The sequence below is a fragment of the Trachurus trachurus genome (assembly GCF_905171665.1).
Source record: "Trachurus trachurus genome assembly, chromosome: 8".
In the NCBI taxonomy this organism is placed as follows: Eukaryota; Metazoa; Chordata; class Actinopteri; order Carangiformes; family Carangidae; genus Trachurus; species Trachurus trachurus.
Genome location: NC_139905.1, coordinates 26,423,782 through 26,448,767, shown reverse-complemented (window position 1 = coordinate 26,448,767; position 24,986 = coordinate 26,423,782). Strand labels below are relative to the sequence as shown.

The 24,986-nt window shown below is 40.9% G+C and overlaps 2 protein-coding genes across 2 annotated transcripts; both read left to right on the top strand.

Moving 5' to 3' along the window:
• Positions 1-1,764: 1,764 nt before the first annotated feature.
• On the top strand, positions 1,765-12,024 carry nags (N-acetylglutamate synthase; the record flags this gene model as incomplete). The annotated part of the gene is given in 10 exon segments (XM_083976889.1): positions 1,765-2,465; positions 3,373-3,653; positions 4,523-4,736; positions 5,086-5,266; positions 5,955-5,994; positions 6,175-6,306; positions 7,626-7,808; positions 9,174-9,324; positions 9,328-9,355; positions 11,972-12,024. Coding segments are annotated over 10 exon segments (1,749 nt in total). The 5' UTR covers positions 1,765-1,979.
• Positions 12,025-13,360: 1,336 nt separating this feature from the next.
• On the top strand, positions 13,361-16,672 carry coa3b (cytochrome C oxidase assembly factor 3b). The gene is made up of 2 exons (XM_083977457.1): positions 13,361-13,563; positions 16,180-16,672. The coding sequence occupies exons 1-2, from the start codon at positions 13,377-13,379 to the stop codon at positions 16,284-16,286; spliced, it is 294 nt and encodes a 97-aa protein (XP_083833583.1). The 5' UTR covers positions 13,361-13,376; the 3' UTR covers positions 16,287-16,672.
• Positions 16,673-24,986: the final 8,314 nt, after the last annotated feature.

Here is a 24,986-nt window from a genome sequence, read left to right as displayed (position 1 = left end):
GTTTATTTTTTCCACAATCAGGTCATAAACATGAGGTGCATTTTTACCATGGTCCCATCTCAACCATACCCCATACGTGTACAGTTGAGACAGTACCATGATACAGTTGAGACACCATTGAAACCCATTGATGATGACTGAACATCAATTGTAAATGCAATAAACTTTAAAAAAAAATGAGTTTGACAAGATATTTCAATATAAACAATGGAATATTATTGTATTATTAATATAAATATTATTATATAACATAAAATTATAATATTAATAGTATATATTAATATAACACTGTTCAGGTATCAAAAATATTAGGTTTTTTTTCCATTTTCTTTGTGTTTTTGGTCTTATTATGACTAATAACATGTTATCGTAGCCTACACTGCACAACTTAACAGTGATGTGATGTAATAGAACTCTACCAGGGTACAGTTGAGACATTGTGTCTAAACTGTACCCCGCTGACCACTTTGTGTATTTCTCTAGATTGTGCAGTGACCTCATATGCTAGGATAGCATGAAATATGTGAGTTTTTAGGGAACAAAATAACGTTTGCAATGATGTAAGTTATGTTTGATGGTCACAAAAGGATAATAAGCTATTCGTTGTGGAAGGGACATGGTAAAGTGAAATTCTTACCCTAGTAAAAATACTTTTGCTGATATCTTTGGACTGGAGATACTAAAACTCTTCAAATTTCCCACAACCAAAGAGGATGCTAATATGCATTTGCTGAGTAAAAATGGTGGCTCAGCCTTGCAGCGCAGGCAAGATATTAAGGGTGTTTCAACTGTATGTGTCTCTACTCACTCCACCCTATAATATGCAGGCAAGCCTTGCAAATGTTCTTAAATTGTCATCAGTATGAATATAACTGTTTTCCCCCCATCCAAAATCATTTTTTTCCTCCTAAATCCATGTTTTCCTCGCGTTTATGGAAACAGTCGCGAGCTCGACAGTCGACTAAGGTCTACCCAGGAAACTAAAGTAAACAGCAGTAGGTGATAAAAACACATGTGTATCACTGCTCTCTCATATGAGCGGAGCTACGCACACTCTGGGTTGTTTGAGAAGGAACTGTTGTGTGTTGCAAAGCATTTGTAGTGATATTTTGAGCATTATACAGGCCAAAGTCGGTTGGAAAAATTGCCCCCATACTTTGCTGTTTAACTGCGGTGTAGCGCCCTTAGCAGGAGGAGAGCTAGATCCGGGCTGCACACAATTTTCCTCTGACTTTTTCCTATGGTCACACTCGGGGACCTAGAGCTGTAGAGCGTTACTTGGAAAATGACCGGAATTCTCCTTTAAAGCACTTTATTATGGACGCTCCCAAACTGCTGATGTATGAATGCCATGTTTTTTTGTTTTGTTTAAATCATTGTCTTTTTTTACTTGATACGATTTTAACTTGTTTTAATAATATATTCTTTTTAGTAGGCAGCTAGAAGCTAGTGAGAAACGGTTCGTTTCAGCCTATGTATGAACGTACATTTGTTAGGAAATGACAATAAAGTCTTGATTCTTCTCAGTCACTTTGGTGGGAATAATTAATGTCTGTAAAATAGCTGTTATAGGCTCTATGTTAAATTCCTGTGTTGAAAATAAATATGAAATATATCCTACTTAATTTGGATTTTATAAGGCTCGGACCTTTTACTTGGATGAAAGTTTAGTAATTGGACCTCAAGGAATTTAAAAAAATTGAATAGGCTACCGCTGGCCTCGCGGTAGCCTCTGGGGGCTGAGCCCCCCCGCACCCCCAAAGGTCTGATAGAAACGCCCCTGTTGAAGCCAAATTGTGACGAGCCCAAATCTGGTCTATAGGCTCCCTCATTCACAGTGAACCAGTCAGCCTACAACGTCCATGCTCCACAGCAGGTGACAGCATCTCTCTTCATGTCCCGGGCTGATGAAACCTGAGAAGTGCCGACGCAGCAGCAGCAGCAGCAGCAGCGGCACGGAGCAGCACGGAGCCCCCTGAATGAGACACTGGCTCCCCACAGCTGCCAGTTCACGGCAGGGACTGAATGCGGTGCTCCTCAACTTCGGCCGCCAGCCCGAGGGTCTCCGGACTCTGTCAGGAAGCAACATGGCCAACGTAAACAGCGGCTCCTCCGGTTGTCGGGCCATGGTTATGGCAGGAAAGTACCTGTCGGGTCCTTCTCTCCCGGTGCTGACCCGGATTTCTGGCCAGCGGCAGCGGAGGATGTTCGGCCCGCATCGCCGAATGGTGAACTCTGACGCGGCGGGCACGGGAGGAAAGACCGCGGCTTTGGCCCAGCTGGAAAACCCGGGTTACTTCTCCGCCGCGGACCGACACGTGCTGCTGACGAACCGGAATTTGATTTACCGGGACGTGAAGGCTTTTCTGAACGAAGTCGGCGGAGACCCCCGGGAGGCTCGCTACTGGCTGACCCAGTTCCAGAGAGCCACCTCGGTCCAGTCTACTGCCTTCGCCGTCCTGGAGGTAGGAGGCTGAAACTTTCTATTAAACTTCTCAGTAGGTGTGATGTGTTAGTGACCTTTAATGACCTGTCGACTAGTTATGAGTGTGTAGGCAAAGCTTATTTGACACTGACAGGTGCCTGAGGGTTTTATAACATTTGCATAGGCTAAAGGTAATATCAATTCTTTATATTAGCCTATAAGAGCCTAATAGTTGGGGGGGTGTTGTTCAAGTTCAATCAGTTGACAATTTATTTGCTTATCATCCATCAGACATTAAGTTAATTCAGAAATAACTTAAACCAACTTAATTAAACTCCAGAAATATGGCAATGCCAAGGAAAAATTTTGTTTTACGGTATCAGATGAATGTGGTCTTGGCTATAATCTGGACAATTTTGTACCAATGTATTGCGGGCTGTATGTGGCCTTAGTTTGCCCATGCCCGCTGTATTTCACAGTGAATGTGAATCAGGTCCGGCAAGAGTAATGCTGAAGTGTACACCTGTTAAAAAAAATCTTAGAATTCATTAAAAAATGACATTTCTGGCTTATATTCAACCTTTGAAAATATCAACAATTCCAGAGTTTGGTGTGTTTTTCACAATGCCAGCACTTCCCAGCTCTGGAGGTTTCACAAACCGTGATTCAGTTCAGTCACTGAACAATTCAGTGAACAAATGTTGAATGAAACTCTTTAATGAACTGATCCCACTGAACTCTTTACTCATTGTGCACAGATACCTCCATGCCTCCAGCTCCTTATATTCAGCCTGTTTAGAATAGGCAGGATGTTATTCCTTTTTCAAGCTGCGGATGATGTCGTGTTTCACATCTCACCCCTGAGAACAATCAAAGGTTTCATAACTTACAGGAACTTGATCTCTGTCTGAAAGCAGCCTCTGTCCTCTGTCCTCTGTCTCTCCCAGGTGGACAGCTCTGTGTTCAACAGCAGAGAGATGGTTCAGAGTCTGGCCTTCGGACTCTCCTTCTTGCAGCGGATGGATATGAAGCCAGTGGTGGTGATGAGCTGCTCTGAGTACAGGGACATGGGGGCGACTGAACCGGTGACCGAGTCCTGGTGCAGGCGTGTTCTGGTGGAGCGGTGCCAGCATCTGACCGAGGCTCTGCAGCAGCACTCAGCCACCGTCCTGCCCTTCTTCTCCGCTGAGTCCTTCCTCCTGCTGCACGAAGCCCAGAGAGGCAGCAGGTGAGGGGCTTGTGTGAACCTAACATGTCCGAACAGGAGTAGGCTTTAAACCTACCCCTTCTCCACTAGCCAATTAAAAATCAGTCTCCCCAAACATACATATTTACAGAAGAAAAAACAAACAAACAGATACATAAATCATTTATGAAAACACACAATTGTTAAAGCCCTTCATTTCACTTTTTTTTATTAGAAAAAATGCAATCATAGAGTTGCCATTTATCACTAACCCAGAATAATCCAGCAGTAGTGTGAACAAACTGTAATCTGTAACTTTAATTTATCTAAAGGGAAATTATTCATTCAGCCAGACAAAATACAGAATGGACAAATATATTGGTGTATTAAACTTCATAAATTCTCACACAAAGCCGTCTGAACCCGAGGCCCATTCATAAGCCTACATCTCCAAATGGAAGTCAATGCATTTTCAACTGAACCTCCTGACCTGATTAATTATATTATATAAAAGCAAATGTCCAAGTCTGTTTTTAGTATACATTCACCTGCTTTATAACCATACTGTGAAAATATCAAAGCCTCAGTCCACAGAGAAATCCACGCAGCCCGAAAATGAGCCGTCAAGATTCCTGTAACTTTGTGATGTCACAACAAAGCACTCTCAGCCACGCACCGAACCACGGCCACCTGGACACACCATCCAAATTTGCAGCATTTGGTTTTACCTAAAAATCTGTTAGCTTTTCATCGGCCCAATCTTCCATCTGCTGCTTTGAATGACACATTTGCATCTTGTTTTTTTTTTCTAACACTCATTGTCCTTCTCAGTTTCCCCTCCATTCTTCATCTTCTCGTTGTCTCCTCCTACTTCCCCCTTGACCCTGTGCTCATCTTCTCCTTCCCTTCAGTGCTCCACCACATGTCGCCGTGGACACCAGCCTCCTCCAGTGGGCTCTGGACTGTGGGACAATCCCGTTGGTTTGTCCGGTGGGGAGGGACAGCAGAGGGTGCTCAGTGATGTTGAATCCGACGGAGGTGACGGCGGCTGTTTCCCGAGCCCTGCAGCCGCACAAAGTCATGTTCCTGAATAACTCAGGAGGCGTCTGCAGCCAAGAGCACAAGGCACGGACACTGACTCATTTTGTTTTTAATTATCCAATAGTGAGGAAAATAAGTATTTGCTCCTCTGCTGAATTTGCTGGTTTGCTTCCCCGCAAAGAAATTGACAGGATATAGTTTTATGGTAAGTTTATTTTAACAGAGAGAGACAGAATATCAATAAAACATCCAGAAATAATATCATTATATAAAGGTTATAAATTAATTTACATCAGATGAAATAAGGGCAAAAATCAGCAGGGGATCAAAAACTTATTTTCCTCACTGTATGTGTATTAGTATAGTATAATATTCATGGTATCCACATATATCTACATAAACCTCTCCTGAACATGTTGAATCTGTATTCCAGGTACTGGGCACTGTGTCGTTGCCTGGCGACCTGCCCAGTCTGTCGACGGCCACGTGGCTGAGCGCTGCCGAGCGCCACAGAGTGACCACCATAGCTAGACTGCTCAACCAGCTGCCGACCGAGTCCTCTGCAGTGATCACTTCTGCGAACACGCTGCTGACGGAGCTGTTCAGCCACAGAGGTGAGGCCGCAGACTGACTGATGTCACATGCAAACACACACACACACTTGCATGGGGGCGCTGTCTATTTTGAGGTGTAACCCAAGAGGGTGCTTGCCCTATGGTTTAACAACCCAGCAGTCATTTAACTGGAACTCAATCCTTAAAGCCCCAGTATGTAACTTATTTGGCTTTTTATTAGCAAAAATCAAATATTGCTTTCATAAATACGTATTTCACTGAAGTCGAATAACACTCGCATACAAATGAAAGCTTTCTCGTACCTTAGAATGAGTTGTTACAAGTCGTTACAAATACATAAGTGGGCAACGCACCGAACCGAGGCTGCCATGTTGCATCGCCATTTTTTACGTTCAGTGGCAGCGTGACCGTAGGTAACCACGGAAACTCAGCGGAGCTGTCGGCTCGGGGAGAAAGTTTTCCAGGTAGCGCCTGTTAAAACTGTCACCATGACAACATATTGTCACGGCTGTATTGTTTTACCTCGTGCTGGTGGACCACTTGTTTACATAGAGGCTTGTTTATCCTGTTACATGCAGCGTCTGTTGTCTGTCTGACCTCTGCCCGATTTCACGTGAATGCAACATCAAGAATACGTTCCGATATGCAACCGCACCACTAGATGGGAGTAATTTCTACACATTATACCTTTAATAAATGTTTCTTCTTGTGTGTGGTTTCTTCTCAGGGTCTGGGACACTCTTTAAGAATGGAGACCCCATACACCGGTAACTAGTCACCAATACCTGCCAGCATGTGTAATCTGAACCTGAACCCAGTCGTAAACCAAAATTACCTCCTGAGTTTCTATTGAGCAGAAAACACATAGAAACTAATTTTCATCTTTTGTTTCATTTATAGAATTAACAGTAAATGATTGTTTCCTGTGTGTGTATGTGTATGTGCAGGTACAGCTCTCTGGATGGGATCGATGTGGAGCGTCTGCTGGTTCTCATCAACAAGTCATTTGATAAAACTCTGAGGGGAGACTACATCGACTCTCTGAAGGGACGACTGCACTCCATCTACCTCTCTGAAGGGTGTGTGCCACCACTATAATAATTGGTTTAATTTGTTTCGCTTTTACAAATGCTCAAAGACACTTTACACTTAAAAAATCATAAAATAGAGCAAAGTCAGAATGAAATACAATTTAAAACAGCAATAAAACAGTATAACACACAAAATTATATATTAAAAGCTAATTTAAAGGAGAATTCACTTTATGCACAGCTACACTACTTCCTGAAATAAGCCAGCTCGTTTAATTCCTGTTTTACATTATTGGACCAACTGATTAATCCAGGTGTGTCTGACCACTGTGACTACTCAGACACACCTGGATTAATCAGTTGGTCCAATAATGTAAGACAAGAATTAAACGACCTGGCTTATTTCAGGAAGTAGTGTAGCTGTGCATAAAGTGAATTGTCCTGATGGTCACCCAGTGTTGGGGGGAGCAAAAAACGCGACAAAAATTGATGCAGGCAAACCAGAGTTACACCATGGCTAAACGGCGCTAGGGATAGCGACAACGCTAACCTATGGGGGCAATTCTTTCAACCACAACAAACACTCAAAAAACAATCAAATATCTATGGTACATGACTCGAATCCTTATGACACACCACTGAACTCATATAGTGTACAGTATAATATATAAACTTTGTGTTTTTGCATGTAGTCACTCACCTCAGGCAGCCGAACTCTGAAACGTCCTGGAAAGACATTACTATCCGATCACAGAGCGCCTGCTCTCCTCGCCACAGAAACAAACACTTTTTCCTTGTTGTGATGATTTCTTTACAAAAATAAACGGTCGAGCAGTGCAGTGGTAATGTCCAAAATATATTTTTATTTTTGTCCCATCCCATTACCAGATGAACAAAAAAGGCTCACGCACATCCAGAGTGCAACGAGGTCACCATCCCATTACCAAACAAAAGCTCACAAGTTCTAGTGACACACTAGGGAAATTGAAGCACAGCACGATTCAGGTTTACCCCCCAATCCTTAATCTTTACATTTAGTTAATATGTAGATCTAATAAGTAATAGGTACCTAGAGCAAAATGATCGCACAGAAATGACAAAATCACAAGATTAGCTGTCAGGTTTGTCACTGGGATCCTGGTACTGGTACTAATGGTGGTGCCTGAGTCCAGGAGAACCCAGGAGCACTGGGTTATTGCAAAGTAGTCAGTTACCAGCCAGCATTACCCTAACCGGGCCCATCATCGGCATCCAACCAATCAGGAGGGAGCTGGTAGCGGAGGACATGAGCACCCACTCTTAGTGTAAAAAAAAAAGGCATGCAGGTCTAAACTATATTTGAACCTGTTTTCTGTCTTCCCCTCCAGCTACAGCGCTGCAGCCATCATCACCATGGAGCCGGTGAACAGCGGCACCCCCTACCTCGACAAGTTTGTGGTGAGCAGCAGTAAGCAGGGCCAGGGCACCAGCCACATCCTGTGGGAGTGTATCAAACAGGACCTGGGCAAACTGTTCTGGAGGTCCAGAGCCACCAACAGGATCAACCCCTGGTGAGACACACATGCATCTGTTAAGACCTGCAGGACAGGATTATTTCATATAAATCCTCTTACAATCAGTATAAGACCACAGATGAGTTATAAATGTGTCCTTTTAAAATGACGAATAATAAAAATCATGTTCAGAGAGAACAAGAGTTTAGAGATTTTTGATCAGTGGAGAAATTAGGATTTCACCCTAAAGTGAGAGGTAGAATACCTAAGAGGCAGGTCTGGGAATCCTGATCATCCAGATTCTGACACTCCCCGAAAGTGTGTTCTAACCTGACCTGGGAAAGTTCAGGATCTACCCAAAGCACTGGAACAAACTGACATTACACTGTGGGTGGCAGTTAAAAAGTGGATCACAACATGTCTAACAGGAGCCTCACTCCATTTGAAGTCTATTAATCTGAACTCTTCAGAAGTTGCGAGAAGATGCAGCCACTTTACAATTAAAGGGTTCGTTCAACATTTTAGGCAAATTGGCCCATTGCCATTATCCCTATAGTTTTAGGAGTAGGTTCGGTACCTTTAATTGTCGGTGCAAGCTGTTTTTAGAACGGCTGAGCAGAGCCGCTAGCTGCTCAGAGCTACACTACGGAGGCTAATGGGATTTCTTGGTTTCCCTCATCAAACTCATCAAATACACAATCCAACAACTCCAAAACGCTCTGGTGGACAAGTTGTGACCTGCACATTCAGACGGAGTTGTTTTCGAGGTAAATTCATGCAAAACCGCTGATGTGTGCTTCCGTCGGGGGCAGTTTTTCGGCAAGCAGTCTCTGCATTTGCCTCGAAAACAACAACAAAAATTTAATTCATTTTCACTGTCTATATTAAACACACAAGGTAAGTTCTGTCCACAAGTGAGGCTACGAAAACTATGTTTGCATCAATTTATTGCACAGGAAGTTGCATGAAATTAATGCAAGTAGTACCAGTGCTACAAGTGTTTTTTTTTTTTGTTTTTGTTTTTTTTACAGTGCATCAACAAAATCCACTCTAGCAGCACACAAGTGGTGAACCTTGTTGTAATATCATGTAAATCAGCGCATGATTTATCCTATGAAACACATCATTATCAAATTATTTTTGACTTTTATGTCAAATAAATTATTTATTTATAGCAAGAACTATTTCAACAGAGTTTTTACAGTGCTGAAACTCTGACCCCTTCAGCTTTTGTGCTGGTGCTCCTGCTGCTTCTTAAATTTTAGTGCACACTGATCTGAATCTATTGATGTTGATACACTGACGATAGATGAACAACGCACAAGAGCTTACATCAATAACCCAAATTATCACGATGAAAAGCAGAATAAAACCAGCCGGTGTTGTAACACAGCTTTTGACTCAGTGTTTTTGTCCGTCCAGGTACTTCAAGCACTGTGACGGGAGCTTTGTTAACGGGGTGTGGACTGTCTTCTGGTTCGGCCTGACAGACATCAGAGATTCCTATGAGCTGGTGGAGTACGCCAAGAACCTTCCTGACTCTTTCCATGCCTCCACCCTCTCCTCCTCCAAGTAGCTCCACCCACCTGCTGCAGGCTCCTCCTGTCAGCGCTGTGGATATCGTTTTCTCATTTTTCCTCTGACTGGGCTTTTTTCTTTTTCTGGATTTCTTTTTTTTTTTTTTTCTACTTTATCTTGAAACTTTAAAAAAAACAAACACAGTTCCCGTTTAAGAGTTTGACAGTATTTTGACAAGCAATAACTCATGCTGTATTTTGAAAGCTGGTGTTACTCTGATAGTGCTTATGGTTGAGGGTTTCTGGGGTATTTCCACTATGCAGCTTTGCCTTATTTTAGCAGGCAGCTTTTGCGCTTTGTCTCTTTTCACCAGGTGTTCATCAGAATCCAAATTATTTTATTGATTCCCAGAGGATTTTTTTTTATTTGTTGCAAAAAACAACAACTCCTGAATAGTAAGGAAAGCAGTCAAGATATAGATATCACTAAAATAAAAAGCAGAATAAGAATAGAATTAAATAAGAGAAAAAAAGAGAAAAGAATGAAAATAAAAATGTAAGGATAAAATATAAAATAAAATAAAAATAAATATAAAATAAAATATAACAATTTACAATAAGTATACTCAGTTTACATGCGAATGACTCTTAGAGTTCTGAGTTCTCTCTTTGATGGCTTATATTGAATTTCAATACAGCTAAGCACACAATAATAGCAGGTTATTATTATTGGGGGGGAGATAATCTAGATCACAAGAGCTACATTTTTTTTTGTCTTCATAAAGTTCAAATGTGTCACAACATTGTTGTGCATTGTCAGCACCATTAGTGTTGTGTTGCCACAGAGGTGCCCTGACCAACAAGTATTATTATCATAGAAAAGGGACATGTTTGTTTGGTTAAAGACCAACCAAGTCATATTGATTTTATATATTTTTTATGTGAAAGTGAAAAGCAAAAATGACCATTCCAACTAAAATCACATAAATGTGCCTATATAATTTCAATATGATGTTATTTGCATACAGTAGTGTGCAGCCCTACACTGTCACTAAGTCAGATATAGCTTCTGCTGCTTTAACTTTACATGAAAGCACCCCCCATCTCCCCAAATGTGTAAACTGGATTACCCCTTTATGACGACGTCCAAATGAAGAGATTTTGCAGTTGGCAGCTTTCTTCTTCTTTGGCAGCAGGTCAGAATTTGTAGCTTTTCTATTCTTGGTTCTCATACACTTCTTAAATGCCAAAGGAAGTATTTATGTTTACTGTTCAGGTTCTTAAAGCACATTAGACCAAACGCTCCTCTACTGATGTCCAGAACCTGTATCTCCCGACTGAGCATCTCACATTCATACTGACTTTCAGTAAAGTCGATGCTGCTGTTTAATGACACTCTGAGCCACCAAGTAGAAACTGTGATACAATATTTTTGAAAAATGCTTTTTATCAGTTTTATAACTTTCAACAAAAAAAACTTTCTATGATTAATAATACGTAACACTATTTAGTATTGTACATGCGTGGCTCGTGTTCAGTGGGCTTAGAAAATAAATGTTTACTACATCAACATAGTAGATGGATTGACTCTGCGCTGTGTGAAATGATGTTATCAGCCTTAGCCTGCCACATCATCCAAAAAAGTGATGTGACATTGTACAGAGTGATAGAATCATTTCATGACTGAGTCAGATTACTGTCCTTTTTTTTTTTTTTTTAAAGCTATTTGCCATGTTTACTATTTTCATCACAATATTTCAACATATAAAGGTAACAGATATCCACGGGTCTTGAATAGTCTTAAAAGACACTGAGTTCAGGAGGAAGGACTTAAAGTCTTAAAACTAACTGACAAAAGTGTTGACCGGGACACAAGCAACAGAAGCAGATCTTTTGTGAGAGCCAGCCTTACTTGACAGATTTTTTTATTTTTCATATTGTTCTTTTATTTTTATTTTTTTTTAATTTGTTTAGATTGACAGCCAGTGATTCAGGCTAAAGTTTGAGACTAGTTTTCAGTTAGCATCCTAAACAAGACACTGATGTACAACTGAACTAAGAGTGTGAACACTAAAGGCTTGTACTCCTTTGTGGCAGAGGAAGGGCCAGAGAATCATTTGATTTGTTTGCTCTGGTATCATTTGATGACAGTTTGGAAAAGTCATTGTGATAATAAATGGAGGTTTTTTTCTTCAGCCTCAACTACTGTTGTTCTTGCTTGTTTGCTATTCCGATTTGGATTTTGATCTTCTGCTGTGTGTTGGTTGGTCCACTGCTCTGGTCCAGGCTGAAGCGTCTCACCAGTTACCACGTCCATCGGGACATTCAGTCTCTGGAGGATGAATCCCATTGATTCCCTGTCGCGTCACGACTCATAACTCTACAACCAGGTCTTAGGTCTTGACACTGGTTAGGAAGCCTTAGTAATAAAAGAGAGACAGATGACAAACAAGTTCAGTGTAAATAAAATCAAATATTTATTTACTACAATGTATAGATAAAACACAACCATCAGTTTTTGTGTCCACACGTTTAACTTGGGGAAATCACTGTAAAACTACAGGAAATAGGCCTACACAACAAAAACAAATACAATACAGGATCAGTAGGTATACAACTGAAAGATGTAGGGCAAGTACGAGACAGATCTTTTCACTCATTTTCAAGTTACTTCAATAAATATGTAAAATCGTCCATTTCCAGGCAGCTTTGGAGCTGGGTATGGAGACATGGGGGCCAAGGTAACAGGTGAGTAACACCATCCTGTGGTCACTGGTGGATCCATCGGGAGTCCACTGATGGAGCAGTTTCCACAGAACAAATGATGAAGGACACAAAGCCAATAAGAGTCTCATCATTTTGCGGAATAAAGGCACAAAATAATTTTAAAACAAGGATGTGATGTCATAGAGGAGCTTGAGCACTGAGCAGGTTGTCCACGTATGTAGCCTGTTTATAGGAGCTGACATTTATACAGTTCAGACTGAGTATCACAGGTCTAGTTGTTTAAAAGGTAATTTAATCGGATTTTGGATAATGGGTTTGATCAAATCTTGAAAATGGTTGTTCAAAACTAAAAACGGATTCTGAGATCGGATTAGATCCAATCTTGGTTTTCATCTGGATCAAACCCTCAGTTTGTGTTGTTCAAAACTTTTTAGTAAGATCAGGATAACTTTTTAAAAAAAAATCTGGATTATTCAAGTATCTTAAAGGATCAATACATTTAGTCAGTAGTGTTTTTAAAGTACTGTAGATCAATGCAGGACAGCTGTGATGATTGAATGATGAATCCCTCAGTGTTATTCATCAACCAGCAGGTGGCACTTCAGTCCACTTCTTCAGAACTGGCCTGTAACATGGAGCTACCTTGTCCTCATACATATTTATTCTATTTATGGGGCTTCTTGTGACCACACTCCTCAATACATACAAAACATGTATGATAAGAAAATAAAGTTTTCATTCAAGGAGAAAAAAAAGAAGAAATTATTTTGTCTAAAGAAGAGGTTTGTGGTACTTCACCTACTTTTGAAATGCATGGATAAAGAAAAAAGTATAGAGATCGCAGCAACATGTGCAGTAGTTAGCACACTTGCAAACTCTATAGGCCTATGTGTGGAATTCATGGTCCCATATAACTATAAAGGTACTGAATATTTCATTGTCAATGCTGTATGACCATGTGCATATTCTGCCACCTCCATCACATATGTTGAAAGCCAGTTTGCAGCCAGTCAACACTCACCACTAGTACCATGCATAGAGTGGCCCACATGCTGACTTTTATGTGTTTTGATGGGTATTTAAAGATAAACAGTGTTTGAGTTAGGCTATATAATAATTCATACATTAATTCATCAATTGCATTTACTCCATGTATATGCAAAATAAATAGAAGAGAACAAGTCATTTTCTCAAAAGAGTAGCCTATTTGTTATAACGAACAGATTTGTATTTTTTACTATCATTAAACATTTCATTTAAATATCAAAGAACAGGAGGTAAATAGCGGGACTCCAATACAGTAGGTGGCAGTATTCACCTCTTTTATTCTTTGGTAAAAGACTGGTTCCGGTTCATGTGAAGACTGGTTATCCAAACAAACATGGCGGATAAAGGAGCAGCAGCAGCAGGAGAAGGAGAAGGAGCCGCGAGACGCGCTCTGACCGCGGCAGAGACTCACCAGCTGCGCCGCGTGCAGGAGGTCAACTACTGGAAGATCAACGCAGCGCGGCTCCGCAGGCGGAACCTGTTCACCGGCCTGACCATCGGAGCCTTCGTGGTGGGAATGTGTATCCTTCACTGTCTGGTCATGTAATAGGAGTCACAGGACGTTACACAAACTGTGCTCAACGTTACTGCACACTTTTACATCACCAAGTTATTATTAATAACAATTATTATTGTTCTATAGACTTGTTGAGGTGTAACTGTGGTTTTGACACAATATCAAACTCAGGTAAAATAATTAGAATTCATATTTATATAATCACATGGGCTGTCATGTGTTACTGTATTTAAGTTGTTACTTCACTACTTAATTCACTACCTATAGCAGTTTTATAAGTTTAATGTTATATCTCATGCCAAGGTAGGTCAGCAAATGAGAGTCAGGTTCAGTGTGCAGCAGGAGAGAGTCTGAACAAAACTAAAATAATGGATTATTTGCAATGATCACAAAAAGCAGTTTGTATTTTGAGCAATCAGATAATGTTATTTTCTGGATTGTTATAGGCTACATGTTCATAAAGTTATGACATGTAGCCTACATTAGGCTTGTCACAGTTATTATTACCTACCCTGATCGCAATTATTTTGCTTAATGGTTATTATGGTTTCCATTCATCTGTATAAAAACAGCTGGATGAAACTAATGTCATATTTCCACCATTATTATCTCATCATTTACCACTATTTGAGGCTTGACTGGTCCTCTTTTAATGACATCATCATGTTGTGCCTCCTTCTATGCGGTTTAATGACACATGAGTGGAGAATTAGCACCACAAACTCTTTATCTCTTGGAGCTTAGTTTCTAATATTTGATTACTGCATTTGGATGAGCATCTATTGACTTTAGCATCATGGATTTAGTTACAAAGCCTATAAAGTCAAACCCATGTGTTCCAACGTTTAATGCCAATAAATGGCTCTTCTTCTTCCTAAGCTGTGTGTATTAAACTATGTTTAGATTTATACAGTAATTAGCGGTGGTGAAACCGAAGCTTTCTGAAGCACTGAACCATTTTGACACAGTTGCTGATGCACTGCTTCGAAGCATACGATACAGTGAAAATAGTGACATCTGCTGGCTGTTGAGGGGAAGAATTGACAATATGTCATGACATCATGACTGTCCCGAGTCTCATCGTTACATTCAGTTTTTAATAACGCTTATGTTCTCTCACCAAACTTGTGTCAGAATGTTATTGTAGTCAATCTAAATATTAAAGCAGAAGTGAGTGATCCGGTCGTTTTCGCTAATGCTGCGTTCCAGGCAGGCTTTTGAAATCGTAAATTACAGCTTCAAGTCACAACTTACGACTTTGTAGCGTTCCAGGCAACCCACTCGTGTTTTTCCGACCTGTTTTACCGGTGAAAGTCACTATAACGGCCACTCGTAACTTCCGACCGGTGAACACGTACCAGATCGAACTGGTACCACTTCACGGTCGGAAAAATACGAGTTTCCTTGAACGCACCATAACAGTCCTCGTCGCTACGTCACCACATTCACGGCGTTCCTTGGCTGCACACACAGCCCTGCATGCCGTTCTCTCTCCTCATTGGATAAAAACTGTAGGATACGATAAATGTTTTCTCTTCGGCTCAGAGCAGAGCAGAGGGACTGAGAGACCCGTGTTTCAGTCCAAACACTCTATGTAAGTGATTGCTGTCGGAAGATATAACTATTTAAGACTTATATTAACACAAATATATCACTCACTTCTGCTTTAAAAAGATAATGTTGGAATAGAAAGTCTGATAGTGAGTGCCTGTTTTGTTGGAGTCTAACTCTGAGAAGTATTATCATAATCTGAAGAATTCTTATATGGGTTAATAGGAGGACATGTTTATGCAGCCAGGGCAGTGATCAGTATGTGACAAGGCTTTGTGTAACGTTTAGATATTTTTATTTATGAAACGTATCATTTGTATTGTTTTGGGGGCGACACAACCCTCTTTTAAAGCATTGAGATATTGACAAGCCCAGCCCACTCGAAATCACAGCAAAGCCACTCGGCACGGTCTGACAGAACGAGGCCTCGTTTGGAGCGGTCACGTGATTTTTGGCGAGTTGAAGCAGCGATCGAAACACCGCCCGCCGACACTTCCACTTCATTATACTCTAATCGGTGTCGAGCAGGCGTTGTCGAGCGTAACATCACTACTTAAAATATCATAGTGGCTTAAAATGATCAGAAAAAGACAATTAAATCACTAATTGCAATTATTTGTATGGCAATTAAAGGGATAGTTCACCCAAAATTCAAATTTCAGCTTGTTTGTAGCGGAAGCTTGCAGTGTCTCACTCTGCAAATCTCGCGCGATTTGCATTGACACCCAGTTCACGGCTCAGTTGGTGTTGCACTGACATAGGCAGAGCAGTGAACTGAGACACTGGGAGCTTCCACTACAAACAAGCTTAAAATATAGACTTATTTAATTTTTTTCGGAACAATTTCTCATATTGGGGCTTCAATACAAGAGGGACATTACAGACGAGCAGTATGGTGGTATTTGGACGGCCCCCCATGTGCACACATGCTTTAACCAAGGCGTCTGTCATCTTAGGAATGATCCGAGGAGTCGCATAAAGAATAAAAAACAACAACAACTGAGTAAACAGTTTAAATTGTTAAATGCTGAATGTGTTGTTGTGTTTTCCTTAACCTGTATGTTTCCAGTTACCTACACCATCCTGTCCGTCAAACAGGAGAAAATCATGGACGAGCTGGATGACGAAGCCAAGATCCACATCTACAGAGGGCCGCGGACCGGAGCCAACTCCTGAACTTTACCCCCACTTCACTTCCTTCTCTGAGGAGTGTGGCGACATTACACTGTGGGGCATGTGATGGGCTTCTCAGATTTAAGACAAGCCACTGTAATTCATATAAGGACGTTACAAACACTTATCTGTTGGAAATGCAATATATCTACTGTTGAAACTGATGATATTTTGAAGTCTTTCTAACCTTTAATCAAGTGTTGCCTTGACACAATGGTGGAAAAAAATAGTAATGTTTATGTATAGTATGTACCCATGATTGCTATTATTATGTACTTTATTTTGGGGAACTTATTAAATTATTAAAGGTAAATAATGATAGTCAAGTTGTACAAATTTGCTTTACAAGGATAAGGATGAGCAGCCGTGGACAAAATGTGTGATCACAAGAAAATATATATATGCATGAGTTGTAGTTGCGTGTTGTGGTTTTGTAAACTTGAAGAAAGTGGAGCAGGAGAAAAGAGAAAGAAAACAGAAGGAGATAAAACATTGAGATATGGAGTCCAGTCTTCATCACATTAGTTTGAGAAGTACAACCAAACATGATAACTTAACCGGATGTTAGCATGGAGAGCTGTTGATCCAAACATCTACATTTTGATACCCAACATGTCTCTCTTTAACTATTACTACAGACAATGAACCTACTCCTAAGACTATAGGGCTTATGGTAATAGGCGAATTTGCCAAAATGTTGAAATATCCCTTTAACACATACTGGTTTCGTCATTACGTTTATTGAATATTGACACACCGAGTGTGAATGCATGGCATATGTACAGTAATTGAACCATTTATTGCAGTACAGGCAGTTTTTGTGATAGGCTATATATTTGTTTATGTCGATACAACAATGAAGGTAAATCAATGTCTTATGCAGCCTTAACATTTGACAACTCACACAGCTGTTGGGTGAATTTTTGGAAGCCCTAGAAGAAACTTTGAAAACTGTTTTGCCAAGCAGGTATCGGCTTCTTAATGCATATTTGCATTTTGAAGCTCACAACACATGAATAAAAAATTTTTTTGTGTCAACTGAAACCTCCCACCTCTGGGAGAAGGAAGTGTTCAGCATGCTATGTAAGTGTCTTTCATGGCATAAAACAAAACAAGACATTCTTGATCTAAGTGTTATTTAAACATTTTATTGCGACTAACACTGATAATAAGTTTGACACTATACTTGTTTAAGTCACCCTAAACCAAAAATGGACTTTTTGAAATAATTAACATGACACTGTAGTGTTTGGGTTCTTTTTCATCAGCGCAGTCGCTAATGCACGCCATAACTGAGCATTTTAGATTTGAAAATGCAGTCGGAAAAAGTCAGGTTACCGAGCAAGTCATGATGTATTTGCATACTCATGAATATTCATAGAATCTGGATTTTTCAATTAGGGAGAAATAGTAGATGTGTTTTTAGCCTCTTTGAGAGTTTTCTTTAAAACAACTTTTTTTGTGAGAAAACAATTTTAATCGAAAAATAGTCATTGCTGAAGATTTTTACACATTTTAAAATGCCTCTTTGGGGGGACTTTACGTAATGAACTTGCCAAATTGTTTTTTCAACATTTCATTCTGTATGGAAGCAAAGTGGCTTTTTCAGGCAGCTATACAACAATAGGCCTACATGTTAGATCGGGAGATAATATTACACATATTTAGTTTATTTATTCTTTCCCTTAACCTACACAGGTGGATGCAGTGCGTACACTCTGTAAGGAATGTGGTGTTGACCCTAACGGTTCAAAGATAGTTCTCATTCTGTGCCTCAGAACTGAAATGCAAAATAGACAGGCCTACAACAAAGTAGGCTATATGGGAAGGTCTGGAGAGCATCAGGTGAAGGCTTTGCACTTTTTGGGCTTGTCATGTCCACACTATCACTGGTCATTGCTGTAAATCAGTGGTTCCCAAAGTGTGGTACGCGTACCCCTAGGGGTACGTGAGCACATTGCAGGGGTACGTAGAAACATTAATTTATTTATTACCAAGATGATAAGTTGATATTCCGAGTCACTTCATAAGCCCATTACTGAAATGGTATGTGCGCCACAACTAGTTCCCCCCAGAAGACAACAACCTGTAGCACAGCTTTGTATAGTTGTCAAAAGTATCGATGCAAAACGGCGCATCTGGATACATGACTGATTTCTAAAAGTATCGATATTAACAGCGCGCCCCCACAACACCCGACGCGCGCGCACTCGACAGGCAGAGCAGAGCAGAGCGGGCAGTGTCCAGAGCGTCTGGACCTGAGTGAGTAGTGTGGTATATTGATGCAGTAGTTACACAGAACTAGACGCACGTAGGGTGAATTTAGCCGTAAAAGTTTAAAACGACGATATTAACGGCAACACTCCTCTCTCGTCTCCTCTCTTTTTCTCCGCTGTCTGCGTGCACGTGTGTGTGTGTTGTGAGAGAGGAGGGAGGGGGGAGCCCCGCCCGCTGGAATTGCACAACTCTTCAGTTAGCTTTTCATTTAATAAAAAATAAATAAGTCCTTTTGATTATAATAAAAAAATAAAATAATGGAGCAATAATAAGCTGAGAGGCACTGCTGCTGTATTGCATATGATGTCATATTCAATATTTTCCTGGGTTAGGTTTTAGTATTGTGACAATCCTACTGCAAAATGTCTTTGTACAAATTGAAGAGAAAAATTGAAATGATTTTCGTTTCTTCATCAGTTGTATTACGTTATGACCACTTTTGGAGAATCATCAACACGTATGAGGGAGGGGGTACTTGTGGTATGGCAAAACGGCTCAGGGGGTACGCAAGACAGAAAAGTTTGGGAACCACTGCTGTAAATAAATATAACTCAGACAGGATGATTAATTACCAATGCAATACAAAACACACACAGTACATTTGTTTTACTGTAAACACAAAAATTGAAAAATAATTCCTGGGAAATGTAAAGACCTCATTCACATCGCAGACAATTTCAGATGTTTCCTGGTTCAAATGGCGAAAATATCACAGAATCCAACCAGACCTCAATATCCCTTCACGCCTCTTACACTGCATAAGAGGCATGCAGTTTGTAAATAGTCAGTAAAACAACCACAAGGTGACACAGAATGACTCCACAAAGACACAGACCATTACAAGATGATGCAAATGACTGCAGATAGACGCTAAATTACACAGATACAAAACAACCACAAAGGGTTGTTTCCTGTCTCAGTGTGTTGCTGTGTTGTGTGTGAGAGACATCAGGGAGGATTTACATGTCTGGGTCGTGTGTTCTGACCATGGTTGAAGGTTATCTGGAATTTGCAATGTCATTTATTTTCATGATTTCATGTTGGATCATGTGTTTTATTTGATGTGTTACACTGAATAACCAGTTTTATGGGCTTTCCAATCTCAACACACTTCTACAAATGATATGCAGTAAAGCGAGGACTGTAGCATCTCTCCATATGGGGCGCCTGCGTAACCCATCATTTTATTTCATTTATTTGTCTATTTTTATGTTCTTATCTTATGTAGTTTTATGTTTTTATCCCATATCTCCAGTAAGCCGGTGCATATTCTCATTTGTCCAGGTCATAGTATTTCAAAGGAGGTTAAATCGAAAGCAACTGGACTTAGTTATTTGTCTAGGAAGACGTTTCACCTCTCATCCAAGAGGCTTCATCAGTTCATGTACGCAGCTGACCAGGCTGGGACTAGCCTGGTCAGCTGCGTACATGAACTGATGAAGCCTCTTGGATGAGAGGTGAAACGTCTTCCTAGACAAATAACTAAGTCCAGTTGCTTTCGATTTAACCTCCTTTGAAACATATCTCCAGTGTTTCCTCAGTGGCTGATGGACTCTGGCTGGTATAGTGTCTGACTCGTGGTGAACATCGGCTGGGCTGGGTGGGAGGTCTGTGGCGGTGCTTCGCTGCACTGCTGTGGCCCCTCGCTGGCCTGTAGCTAGGTGGGCACCGGGGTGGAGGTCAGGGTATCCGCGGATCCTTAAAAAGTCTTAAATTCATGTATCTAAAATTAAGGCCTTAAAAAGTATTAAATTTATCAGAAATTTCTAAGATGGTCTTAAATACAGTACTCGATGGTCTTAAATTCATGGATTAAAGTTCTCCGTCGCCACGACGGATTTCCGTCAGTGGGAAAAATGAGGGGGGGGGGGGGGGGGGGGGCGGCTACACGTGTTTTTGTTGTGGTTTACTAATGCTGCTCTCAACCAGGTCGGTAATTTCTCCCGCTAATCAGTGAAGGAAAAAAAGTAATATTGTGGGGGATATTTTCGCTCTATCTGGCAACCCTGGCCTGCCTGCGCGTATGAGCCTGGTGACAGGACTCACTCAGTCACTCACTGGAGGCGGTGATACGCGTTGGGTCTCCAGCCGTTGTTGACGTTGGACCGAGCGGACCTGTTGGTCCGAGTGGCCGCGGTCCGAGCGCATATGGCGGCGCGCATTCGGTTTCGTTTTTTTGTTTTTTTTTCGTGCATGTCCGCGGTGCACCGCTGCACGGACATGCGCCCCCCCCCCCCCCCCCCCCCCCCCCCCCCCATAGCAGAAGAAACGGGTCCTTGAATGGCAGGTCCAGACCCCTATGAGATTTGTTTTTGCTGTCCACTCCAGTTCAGTTAAGTTTCATTCACTCCAGCCATTCTTGCCTTGTTGCCTTACAATGATAGGAACCTCCGTCAGTAGCTACTCAATGTGCTTTTAAAAAAAATCTGAAACAAATGTTCCCTTAATGTTCTTCTCAGAGTACACCAGAATGCTTCATTTAGGCTATGTGTTAAAATGATAAACTTATCAGAAAGCAAACATTTCCATATTAAAAATGCTTTTTTAAATTGGTCTTTTTTCCCTACATTTTGTCTACATTTATTCTAATTCATTGAGATGCACCTGTTTGCCCTCCTACAGGGGTTTGGTCACCGTTGGTCAGCCTTCTGGTACTCATTTCAATACTTGGAACTGCTAATTTTTCCATTGTCCTTGAGTAAAAGTTGTGTGAGTGATTTCAGTGTCAGTCACGCGCAGACCCCTTCCTTTCTTCCTTGTTGCTTTTTCTAGTTTTGTATTGATTATCAGTTTGCTTATTAATAACAGACAATAAGTAAACTTGACTGATTGTCATTTAGGTCGTGGGATCCCCAACCATCGCTTATATTTATAGGATTTTTTATTCTTTTTTTCGGTCTTAAATTTCATTCAAGGTGGCATTAAAAAGGTCTTAAAAAGTCTTAAATTTGACTTGCTGAAACCTGCAGATACCCTGGAGGTGTCCTGGCCTTGGGCCGTGAGCAGCACCCAGTGCAGACGGCTTCTTGTGATGGTGTTTCCTGAGGGGGGGGCAACCGCCATTCCGACATCCCATCAGTCCGACATAGGCCTCTAATTGTCTAAATGGCAATACTTAATTTTCTATCAAACGACCCATCATTCCAACAATTCCTTTAATAGCGTATTTTTCCCCCAAAGATTTTGCACTGGTTGGGTTTAGGCAGTGAAGAAATTAGTTTTTTTTTTTTATTACACACAACCATGTGGGTATTCATCCATCAGCATGTAAAGAAGGGAGTCACCTGTTGAGTAATGCAAATTCAAATTTGCTTTATTGGCATGAATGTTAGAAAGACTATGTTGCCAAAGCATAAAGACTCAATGAAACCAAACAACAACGTCATATAGAATAAAAACTTAAAGGGATAGTTCACCCAAAATTCAAATTTCACTCATTATCTACTCATCCTCATGTCGACTAAGGGCTGGGAGAAGTTTCAGAGTCCTCCGTGCCTTCTCTGAGTTACAGCGGCGCTCCGTGCAGCACTGCATGTCCATATGACGGTTGCGAACGGAGCTCACTTTTCTTTGTCCAAAAAGACACACCAAAAAAACATCCAAATACCTCCACACAGCTCGTCTGTATTGTCCCTCTTGGATTGAAGCCCCAACATGAGAAATTGTTCCGAAAAAAATTAAATAAGTTTATGTTTTAAGCTTGTTTGTAGCGGAAGCTCCCAGCACTGCTCTTCCTGGTCCGTCCAAATCTTGCGCGATTTGCATTGACACCCAGTTCACGGCTCCGCAAATCGCGCGAGATTCCGGCAGAGCAACACTGGGAGCTTCCGCTACAAACAAGCTTAAAACATATATTTATTTAATTTTTTTCTGAACAATTTATCATGTCGGGGCTTCAATACAAGAAGGACATTTCAGACGAGCACTATGGAGGTACTGTATTTGGATGTTTTTTGGTGTGTCTTTTTGGACGAAGAAAAGTGAGGCCCATTCGCAACCGTCATATGGACATGCAGTGAGACCCCCTGTAACTCAGAGAAGGCACGGAGGACTCTGAAACTTCTCCCAACCCTTAGTCGACATGAGGGTGAGTAGATGATGAGTGAAATTTGAATTTTGGGTGAACTATCCCTTTAAGAGAGAAAAATTAAATAAATCAATAACCCTAATAAACAACAATAATAAGATAATAAGTGATGATGAAAATAGTGATAGTATACAACAATAACATCACAAATAAATGAGATAAACAGTCTTACACTGAAACATTTTGATGTGTGACATGCAATGACATATTCTGCCAGTTCTCTCTCTCTCTGTATATGTGCATGTGAGTGTATGTGTGTGTGTGTGCTGGGGTGGGGGGTCTAGGGGGGTGGGGGTTGCTTTTAAACATGTAAGGCACTTTGTGCTACGTTTTTAATGCTTTATAGATAAAGTTTGATTTGATTTGACTGACTACTGCAGGTAATACACTGACAATGTACATTTACTTCTCACAACTCCATGTTAAATAACCCAAACTCTGGAGTATTTTGTTTTTTAATCCTTCCTGTAACAGAGAAAGTTCAGTTTCTCCTCGCAGTCTCTTCTCTGAAACACTCTGGTGCTGTTTTTCACCACAATGGCACAGCGCTTCTTCTTTGGGCACCTCACAAAATCCTGGCTCTCCACTGTTTCTCCACCAACCCACATCCATCCACCAGCCAGGTAACGCAGGCCCGTCCACACCTACCAACATTTAGCAGAGAGATATTAACACAGAGCACTAGTTTGGTTGGTTACAAACACACTGTGGTAAACAATCATACCTCTCTGCTGTCAGCCTGTTGTATCATCTCATTTGCAAAATCCTGGTCATCTTGAGTGATCAGGGTGGCGAGATCATAGCGATAGTTTTGGTCCACCGAGGCAGGCTTACTTATGTCCACTGCCCTCATCTCCCTGCAGTACTCTAGTGCCTCTTCCCAAGTCTTTCTCTTCTTGACCAGAACCAGCCTCTCGTCAAAACATAGGATATTATGTTCAGCACCACAGACATCGCCGTCCCATTTTTTTTTGCCAGAGAACTTAATAGCACAGTGTTCGTGGCTCAATGGCTCTGCAAGAAGAAAAAGTAAAGATATTGATTTCTCGTGGAGATCATGGTGAAGGTAGGCTACAGCTCCATGGCATCACAGAAACACAAAGAGGATGAGGAGGAGCTTCTTTCCTCAGGCCATCAGACTGTTGAACTCTACATAACATCACACACACACATACGCTTCCATGCACTACTGCACTTTGGACTTTTAAATAATATACACACATCCAGAGACTTTGATTTTAATAATGTAAAAAATATATATATTTAAATTTTCTACCAGCCTCTTTGGTTTTAAATATCCTTCTCTTCTTTTTTTATTTTCTTGTATCTTTATTTATATTATGCAAATGATCAAAGGTACATAAGAATTTCACTGTAATTACTTGTAATTATGTGGCAATTACCTAAGTCAACTTAATTCAACACATGGATCTCCTCTGCAGCCAACCTCCTGAGCCAGGCCAAGGGAGTCCGTTAAAAAGGTGTGGCTCCTCCCACTGAGCCTACCCCAAAATAACAATCTGGACTCATTTCACCTTTATAACTTAAAGCAGATATCAGCTTCACGGCCGTTTCGGCTAATGCTGCGTTCAAGGCAGGCTTTTGAAACCGTAAGTTACAGCTTCAAGTCACAACTACGACTTGGTAGCGTTCCAGGTAACCCGTAGCTCGTGTTTTTACCATCCTGTTGTCTGTGAAAGTTCCCTATAACGGCCACTCGTAACTTCCGACCCGTGAACTCGTACCAGATCGAACTGGTATGACTTCACAGGAAGGAAAAACACAAAGTACGAGTTTCTTTGAATGCACCATGAGTTAGCAGCCCCCGCCCTTGTCAGGCATCAATTGGTCCTCGTGCTACGTCACCACATTCACGCGCATCCCTTGGCTGCACACACAGCCCTTCATGCCGTTCTCTCTCCTCATTGGATAACACTTGTATCCCACAAGGAAAATTTTCTCCTCGGGTTACAGCAGAGCAGAGTGACGGAGAGACTCGTGTTTAGGCTGAAATACTTCATGTAAGTGATTGCTGACGGAAAATAGGACTATTTAGGACTTATATTAACAAAAACATTCCACTGATATCTGCTTTAATTCGATAATAACTTGCATCTATTCAGGCTTAGAAAAACTGCTCCTTGCCCTCCACAAAAAATCTTCTTTGGGTTCATATTTGCCCTTTAAGCATATTAATATTATAGATTATTGTATAGGGATAGGCCTCTAATACAAAATTTAAAAAAAAACTGTTAAAGAGATAGTTCAACATTTTGGCAAATTGGCCCATTGCCATAATCCCTATAGTCATAGCAGTAGGTTCGTTACCTTTAATTGTC